At 40.9% G+C, this 9,173-nt stretch overlaps 1 protein-coding gene across 1 annotated transcript; it reads left to right on the top strand.

The window, feature by feature from the left end:
* The first annotated feature begins 4,667 nt into the window (after positions 1-4,667).
* On the top strand, positions 4,668-6,188 carry LOC133037994 (uncharacterized). The gene is made up of 2 exons (XM_061115878.1): positions 4,668-5,161; positions 5,234-6,188. Exons 1-2 carry the CDS (start codon positions 4,786-4,788, stop codon positions 6,010-6,012), a joined length of 1,155 nt encoding a protein of 384 aa, XP_060971861.1. The 5' UTR covers positions 4,668-4,785; the 3' UTR covers positions 6,013-6,188.
* Positions 6,189-9,173: the final 2,985 nt, after the last annotated feature.

The following is a 9,173-nucleotide window of genomic DNA, read 5'->3' as shown; positions in this document are numbered from 1 at the left end:
GTCTGATTGCGTAAGATGTATTTTAGTAATTAAAAGCTAGCACATAAAAAATATAAATATTGTCCACACCTTATGAAAGTATTTTTGTAAATAAAGTGTCAATTTGTCTTGTCCGTGTAATAATTTCTAAATAATATTACTGGACTTATAAATATCTTCATATTATTATTTTTTTTAACATATTTAAAAACATATTTTTATTATTATTTTTTGTTTAAACTTACTGTACATATCTCAAAAAAATATTTTCCTATTAATATTTTTTAAAAAAATAATAAAATAGACAAAATATTTATGATATTTGACTTTAATACTTATTGTAGATATCAAAAAAAAAAAACCAAAAAAAAAATCTTTCTATAGCTTTTCTAAAAAAATATAACAAAAAATATACTTAATCAAAATAAAAATTAAGAATATAACTAAGTATACGTGTATTATATATAATATTATCTATTATATATACATGGGTTGTGTAGTATTGTGTCATGCTAATTTTAATAGGATAGATCGATCTGACACGATTTATAGGCCTTGTATTGTTGTGTTGTATTTGAATTATTGTACTTTATTCGGACTGACCTATTTTTCTCAGAAAAAATTCAACATGTTTTCTTATACAGGTTCAAATTCATGTTCTACTTTTTTATTTTTTTTTAAAAAAAAATAATAATGAGCTAACTATACTGAAGTACGAGTATTTTTTTTATATGTATAAGTTTAATTAATTTTGTATAATTTTTGAGCAATATATTTTACACAAAATCTTATAAAAATAATTATAATTATTAGAATGTGAATATTTACTCATAAATGCTCAAATTTTTAACTCACAACCCTTAAAATAAATTAATATGCAGTTTTAATTTTATATTTTTAATAGTTTTAATTATAAAATTATAAGAGTTACTGTTATATTTAAATTTTTATTATCATTAATTTATATATAGTTTATGAATAAATATTAATAATTATTATCATCAAATTATAAGACTTTTCAACGTGTCATACTCACCATTAGTTTGTTTATGATTATGTGTTGTTTTTTTAGGCTTATCGTGTCGTGCTCAATCACATATTTTTGTGTCTATCATGCCAATATGCAATATCGTGTACTTTGCAAAAGAGTATATCACCTTATGTCATGTTCGTGTTTTTTAGACTCGTGCGCTTTCATAGCATGTCAAAAAATTTAACCTATATTTACAGATCACTATTTGGGACAAAAAGTCATAAACTTCACTTAATATACATTAATAATCTAACTATATTTTCATGTAATACAATATAAATTACATGAAAATAATAATCTCTAGCAGTCTAAGTTTTGGTTATTTCAAAAATAATAATGTCAGAGACTCAGAATTGTAATTTAAAAATATATTAGTCGCTTATTAATATTGAATGTTAATATTGTAAATCAAATTGTGTGTTCATTACTATGCCATACACAATACTATCTTGTGCTAATTTGGCATAAATGTTTTTTAATTCACTATTAGAGAAGTATTTTGTTTACAAAAATGCTAAAATATGACATTACATTATAAATTACACTAAAAAGTATTATATTATTTAATTAATAAATTAGATTATTAAATAATTATTTATTTTTTAAAAAGGATTATTTAATTATTAAAAAGTACAAAAAAAAAAGTAAATTGCAGTTGTCTACTAGTGCCCACTATTATTAGTGGGACACTGTAGACTCCCACCACAATAGATTTACTTTTAGTGTTGGGTTGGAGACTTTTGGTGAAAAAATTACATCATATTTGGATTTTTAAAATCCCATTGGAGATGGTGTTGTTACTAGAATTTCACAACACCAAGAAGTGTAATTTAGCTGGTAAAAGATAGAATTATTTGAAAGATGATAAATGCGAGTATTCAACCTAAAACGGCGAGTACTCAAGTAGGAATGCGAGAACAGACAACAAAGCCGGAAAGAATACAGAAGACAATGAAATATAGTGGTTCAGTCAGATTTTGTTCTGCTTAGTCCACTGTAGCAAGGGATTCGTAGGTGCATTTTCACGGTGGATCACCCCTTTATATACAAAGCAGGTGCCCAATCGGTTACATGAGGATCACATTTATTGTTAATCCATTATTTACACATTAAATTGTCATGACTAAACTCAGACAACGTTAACATTAATAAATATATGACAGTTACTGAACTCATCAACGTATGCGTCCTTCGCATCTGCGAGTTGACCGTTCGTGTTCCGTCTGTTGAGTTCGTAGGGTCGCACGTACGTTTGGAACGTCTGCGTCCTTAGGTGATCGCTCGTTACAGACGTCGCATGCTGAAGTTGGTAGCATCTGGACATGCGAACTTACATTGGTCCGTTAGGGCTATTGGGTCGTTGGGACCAAAACTGCATCATAGGGCATTGGCCTCTATACTTGCCGCGGAGGTATAGAGGGAGGCACTCGCACATGTTCTGACATATGCGAGTTGGGTCTACCCTGTATGATGAGGATTACGGTTATGCGGTGTGAATTAAGTCGCATCCGCGATACCTCGCTGGTTTTATCCTGGGCGAGGTCTAAACTTCGAGAAGCCTCTCATGGACATTTCAGCCTTCACTGGAAGTCTGGATACACGTGTCCTTCAAGGAGGAGTCTGGTCTCGAGTTTCTAGGTGAGAGAAATCTCACTATAACACATGCCCCTAGTTTCGCGATGTGACTTGAGCGGTCACTGAGGGAAACTACTGCTCGAGAGACAGGTGAAAGGTTGTCACGAGGAGGTGACCTTTTGGTTGTCCCATCGAGGGTTTCGAAAAATGACGGCTGCAATGATTAATTTTCATTACCGCTGGGGTGCCACGTCACGAAACTCTTCGGTTTTCGTGTAGGCGTGGCCATAGCTGGCCGTTAGATTGGGCGACCTTAGGCATTCTGGTTGCCACGTGTCACAATCCCAATAAATAAGGGATATGGGTATTTAAACGCTTTGATACGAATCAAATATCCCATTTTTCCCTCCTTTCTCTTAACTTCTCCCCAGTATATACACCCCAGAAAAAAGAAATTCATTCCAACTTTTCTGCCATTTTCCACAGCATTTTCATTCTCAGAAGTGATCGAGAACAACCGCGGGAATCGAAACTAAAGGTTAGCTTCTAAATCCCTGCATTTTCGTTTTTCTGTTTTTTGGGGAAAATGTGCTTTCTTTCTGGTTTTGGGTGCTTATGGAAAACTCTTTTAGGAGGGTATGCTAGTGGGTATTTATGTGTTTTGGTCAATGATACTGGGTAATACTCATAGTGTAGGGCCTGTAAATTGACATAACCGCAAAAAAACTGATCACTACTGATTCACGTCTTCGAATGTTCGCGGACATTCGGATGAACAATTTGAATACTCGCGAGGGTTCGGTTGAACAACTTGACTAATCGCATGTTTCCAAACTTATTTCTGTTTAACTGTTGATTAGACCTTTTAGGATCTTTTCGTGTCGCGGGCTGAGTGGTAAGAGTATTAATTGCCATTTCAAATGGTGGGTGTGTCACAGTATTCTAATGGCTATATACGCGATTATATGTCCCTTGAGATACTGTGATACGCCCAGCCATTTGTTGACGTGCGTTAATGCTCGAATGATCGTACTTTTTGGTTGGTAGGTTGTCTCGAAACGGTGGGTGTCTCCCAGTAACTTCAGGGTTATGCTCGAAAATGCATACTTCTTGAGTCACTGGGATACGCCCAGCCGTTTCTGGAGGTATACCACACAACCGAGGATGCGTGAATTACTCGCCCAAAGATGGTTACATTTCTCCTCGCATATCGATAGGAGGGTCAGTTTTCGCACAGAGTCTGACTTTCTTGCTGAATGCGACTTTTATAGTTTACTGCGGGTGAGATCACTTATCTTTATTTTTTCACACATTCATCACGCTGAAAAGATCTTGTATCTTTCAGATGAGCGATCTATCGGATAGCCAGCAGCTCGGATCAGGAGGTCGCGCCTTTGACGGGGAATCGGACCAGGAGAGGGACAGTTTTCTCCCTACGGACATCTCCGAAATGGAGGCTGCGGAGATAGAGTTAGGTCCGATGTCTTCTGTAGAGATCGAGAAGATGGTACAGGAGCTTACTGAACCTGGGGCAATCGATATCCGAGATAGCGAATCCACAGTGTCAGCACGCGACTACCTCATCCATACGAGGCAGGCTCCTGACATCGAGGTCGAGGAGGTGGAGGAGGGATGGACTACTCCAGCCCGCGAGTCAGGTGGGGAAGAAGAGGAAGCGGAAGGGAGCGGGACGGACTCGGTTGACGACTCCCAACTGAACGAGCCTTTCTCATGCGAAGACCTAGTCTCGAGAGTCGTCAAATCTGACTTCACCACTTTCGTGAGGTTAAATTTGTTGCGGCTTGCGTTTCAAAGTCCCAAACCCTCTCAGAGAGCGCATCTTCCGTTCACCAACCCTGCGATCATCCCCACAGAGGACGTGGTCATCTCAATACCCATTCTTCGATGTGGTGTATCAGTCCCATTTCATCCTTTCGTCGCAGCCATTCTTAGACGCTATGATGTATCGCCTTTTCAGCTAACACCCAACAGTTATCGCACTGTTCTAGCCTTCTATGCGATGTACATGGAGTACGCCCATAGAGCTCCGTCAGTAGAGGAATTTAGTTACTTTTATGACATAAAGAGCGTGGGTCTTCATAACGGCTTCTTTTGCTTTAGTAAATGGGCGACTTCTGAAATCAACGGGGTTGAGGGGATGGTTTCGAACATGGGCGACTGGAAGTCAAAATGGTTTTATGTTTTTAAGGTTCCTGGGATCAGAACCGACTTTAATCGCAGACCCAGTATGTCGCATATTTGTTGACTTAGATAAAGTCTGTTACTCTGTTTTTCGAGATCTTTTGCTAACTCGTTCTTTTGTTGTCATCGCAAATAGACCAGCTCGACCAACGCTTAGCGCGAATAAGAAGGGGGTAGCTGAAATTCTTGGGAGTCTTCCGGTACAAGATCGCGACTGGCGATTGCTGTGTACGACTGCCAAATTGCGAGAACACAAACTGATCCCCGAGAACGCGAGTCTTCAACGGGAGCCAGTATATAAAGAACCATCTGAGAGACAGCAGGAGCGGATAGATAAACGGCTTTCCAAGCAAACTCCTCGAGAAACTTCAGGTAACTCGTCCTTTTGCTATAACGTGATGGGTAGAATCGTGATTTTTACTTATCTGTCTTTTATGCTTGTAGACATGACTTTCTTGAAGTCTGCCCCTGTCCTGAAGATCAAGCAAAAGGGTGGAACACCGGCATCTTCACCAGTCGTCGCCCAGAAGAGGAAGAGCGATGTGATGACTTCGCTCGCTGCAGATTCCTCCAAGAAGTTGGCCAAGACCACTCAGGATAAGGGGAAGAAGGTTGTCATTGATTCTCCGGTTCGCCCTCGCGACTTCCTGGCCATGCAGGAAAAATTACTGGCCGAGATTCCTTATGAGGAACTTGCTTCTCGATCTACTGAACTGGCCGTACAATCGGTGGCTTTGTTCATGAAAGCCGCGGCCACGCCTTCGAAGGAAACTGATTCGCTGAAGAGGCAGAACGCCCATTTTCAGGAAAACATAAAGAGGCTGAAGCAGGAGGTGGCCAAGATGGAGGAACTTCACAAGGAGCTCGAGGAAGTCAACAGGGCCAAAGAACAGTTGGAGCTCGAGCTCAAGAAGTCGCAGGACACGATCGCTGAGATGGCTCGCGACTTGGAGGCTGAGAAAGAGAGTGGGAAAAAACAGTATGATCAGGCTGTGTCTGATTACATTTATACTACTCTCTCCAAGGTCCCTGACTTCGACTTCTCGCTGCTTGGAGATGAAGCTGCTGAAATGGCTGAAGCCTTTCGCTCGATGTCTCCTACCCGGACTCAAGGCAACCTTCCAGATGAAATCGAGGGAGTGCAGGCTGAGGAGGTCGAGAATGAAGTCGTGAGCAAGATCGTGGATGAGGCTGCTCCTGATGAGACTACTCCCGCTGCTTGATTATTTTCTATCTTAGTTTCACTCTTTTTTTTTTTTTATATATGCGGTACACGGGTACTCGCACTTTTGTACTTAAAGAATTTTATCTTACTTTTTGGACAAATTTCTATCCTCGCGGGGATAGTATGCATTTTAATATTTACGCAGTACATGGGTACTTGCGATTTTATTTTCAACTTTAATCACAACTTGGTGTGACCGCGATTATATATATATATGCGACTTTAATTACAGCTTGGTGTAACAAAGTAGAAAAAACTTAACAGGTACTTTTATTCAAACAATCAGTAATACATGCGGGTATACATGCCCCTATACTTAGGAATTATGTTGAACAATAAATGTCTAAGTATAAGTACTCGAATCAAATGACGCGAATATTACTGATAATAGAATTTCAAGCTCTCGCTATTCCATGCTCGTGGGATCGCGGTCCCATCGAGTGTTGCGAGTCGATAAGTTGGCATCACCAATTTGATCTGCGATCATGTACGGTCCTTCCCAATTGTCTCCGAAGACTCCGTGAGATTGGACTTTGGTGTTTGGCATTACTTTTCTTAGGACCAGGTCCCCTACTCGCAGAGGTTTTATCTTAACTTTCGAGTTAAAGTACCTTGCAGTTCGTTGCTGATAAGCCGCGTTTTGTAGTTGTGCTTTATCGCGCTTTTCTTCTAAAAAATCAAGGTAAAGCAGGCGATTCTCGTTGTTCTGCGAGACATCGAAAGCGTCTCTGCGCAAGGATCCAGCCCCAACCTCTACCGGCAACATGGCCTCGCACCCATAAGAAAGTGAGAAGGGTGTTTCGCCAGTTGTAGATCGAGGGGTTGTGTTGTAAGACCATAGGACTTGCGGTAATTCATCCGGCCATGCCCCTTTGCGATCTTCTAATTTTCCCTTTATGGTGTGCTTAATTATTTTGTTGACTGCTTCAGTCTGTCCATTACTCTGCGGGTAAGCGACTGCGGAAAAGGCTTTTTTAATCCCCAAATCATCGCATAGCTGCCGCATTTCTTTACAGTCGAACTGTTTTCCATTATCTGAAATGAGCGTGTGCGGAATGCCGAAACGGCAGATGATGGAAGTGTAGACGAACTCGCGCAACTTCATTGCGGTGATAGTCGCGAGTGCTTTTGCTTCAGCCCACTTTGTGAAATAGTCAACTGCGACTACAGCGTATTTGACTCCGCCTTTTCCCTTGGGTAACTCGCCAATTAAATCAATTCCCCATATTGCAAAGGGCCAGGGACTCGTGATAGAATGGAGGTTACTCGGAGGCTGGTGTGTGTAGGTGGCTATTCGCTGACATCTATCACACCTTTTTGCAAATGTGAGGGCATCTTGTCGCAATGTTGGCCAGTAATACCCTTGCCGCATGATCTTTAAGGCAAGGGAATTGCCTCCAGTGTGATTGCCACAAATTCCCTCATGTACTTCTCGCAAAGATATAACCGCAGTCTTCTCCACTGATACACTTGAGAAGTGGTTGACTAAAACTTCTGCGATACAAGCTCTGGTCATATACCACATAGCGGGCTGCTCGTTGTCGCAATTTCCTTGCTTCTATTTTATCATTAGGTAAGACCCCCTTGTCGATTTATGCGATGATAGGACTCATCCAGGTAATTTCCTGAGCGTCATCGATCTCCATGATTATTTCTCGATCTATGGTTGGATGTGACAATACGTCTACCGGAATTACGTCGAGTAACTCGGCTTCTCTAGTGGAGGCCAGTCGGGCCAGGGCGTCTGCATGGGCATTTTGAGTACGCGGTACTCGAGATACAACTACATGTTTGAATTTCTGCATGATTTCACGGACGATGGCTAAGTATTTAACCAATCTTCCGCCTCTCCCTAGGTATTCTCCACTTACTTGACATACCACGATTTGAGAGTCGCTAAATGCTTGTAGGTATTCGACTTTCATCTCGAGGGCCAATTTCAGACCTGCGATTAAAGCCTCATACTCGGCCTCATTGTTAGATGCAGAGAATTCGAAACGTAGAGCAGCGTGTACCTTGAAATTGTTGGGACTGATCAACAATATCCCACTACCAGAACCTTCATTATTTGAGGCTCCATCGACATACAATGTCCATATGTCTTTGCCTGTCATGACGATGTCATTTCCACCGTCTACAACCGCTACCTCTGTTCTCGGTAGCTCAAGTATAAAATCCGCGAGGGCTTGCCCCTTGATCGCAGTTCTTGGTTTATACCTGACATCGAACTGACTTAATTCCATGGCCCACTTTAATAATCTCCCCGATGCCTCTGGCTTCGCTAAAACTTGCCTTAAGGGGAAGTTTGTCAGAACTTCAATGCTGTGAGCCTGGAAATAAGGTCGCAATTTTCTTGACGATATTATTAAGGCAAAGGCTAGTTTCTCCATCTGAGGGTAACGCGTCTCGGCGTCTAGTAATCGCTTACTGACGTAGTACACAGGGTGTTGACGCCCTTGGTCCTCGCGGACAAGTACCGAACTGACCGCATACTCGGAGACGGCTAAATAAATTGACAAGACCTCGCCGGGCAACGGTTTTGATAGAATTGGAGGTTGCCCCAGATGCGTCTTTTAACGCCTGAAAAGCCTGCTCGCACTTCTCATCCCATTGGAACCTCTTGTTACCCTTCAAGATCTGAAAAAACTCTTTACACTTGTCTGAGGATCTGGATATGAAGCGGTTTAAGGCCGCGACTTTGCCTGTGAGGCTCTGAACCTCCTTTGGCTTAGTCGGTGATGGAATTTCTACCAACGCTTTAATCTTCGCAGGATTGGCTTCTATTCCTCGTTGATTTACCATAAAACCGAGGAACTTTCCGGAACCCACTCCAAAGACGCATTTTAAGGGGTTTAGACGCATCTTATATCTTCGCAATATGTCGAACATGGCTTGTAGGTGCGTGACATGATCCTTCACATGTTGCGATTTTACGAGCATATCGTCAACATATACCTCCATTGTCTTTCCAATGAGGTCTGCGAACATCATATTCACTAGCCTTTGATAAGTCGCACCTGCGTTTATTAAACCAAAGGGCATTACCTTATAACAGTATAGTCCTCGATCAGTAATGAACGAGGTATGTTCTTGGTCTGGTTCGTACATCGGGATTTGATTATATCCCGAATATGCATCCATGAAGCTTAAAAGTGCGTG

This window comes from Cannabis sativa, chromosome 5, assembly GCF_029168945.1.
Source record: "Cannabis sativa cultivar Pink pepper isolate KNU-18-1 chromosome 5, ASM2916894v1, whole genome shotgun sequence".
NCBI lineage: Eukaryota > Viridiplantae > Streptophyta > Magnoliopsida > Rosales > Cannabaceae > Cannabis > Cannabis sativa.
This window is presented reverse-complemented; position numbering and strand designations above follow the sequence as displayed.

Bases quoted from the DNA above. Each gene is read 5' to 3' on its own strand.
- LOC133037994 (XM_061115878.1), top strand. From the start codon at position 4,786: ATGTTTTTAAGGTTCCTGGGATCAGAACCGACTTTAATCGCAGACCCA. The intron at 5,162-5,233 runs GTAACTCGTCCT...TTATGCTTGTAG, and splicing joins AACTCCTCGAGAAACTTCAG to ACATGACTTTCTTGAAGTCT.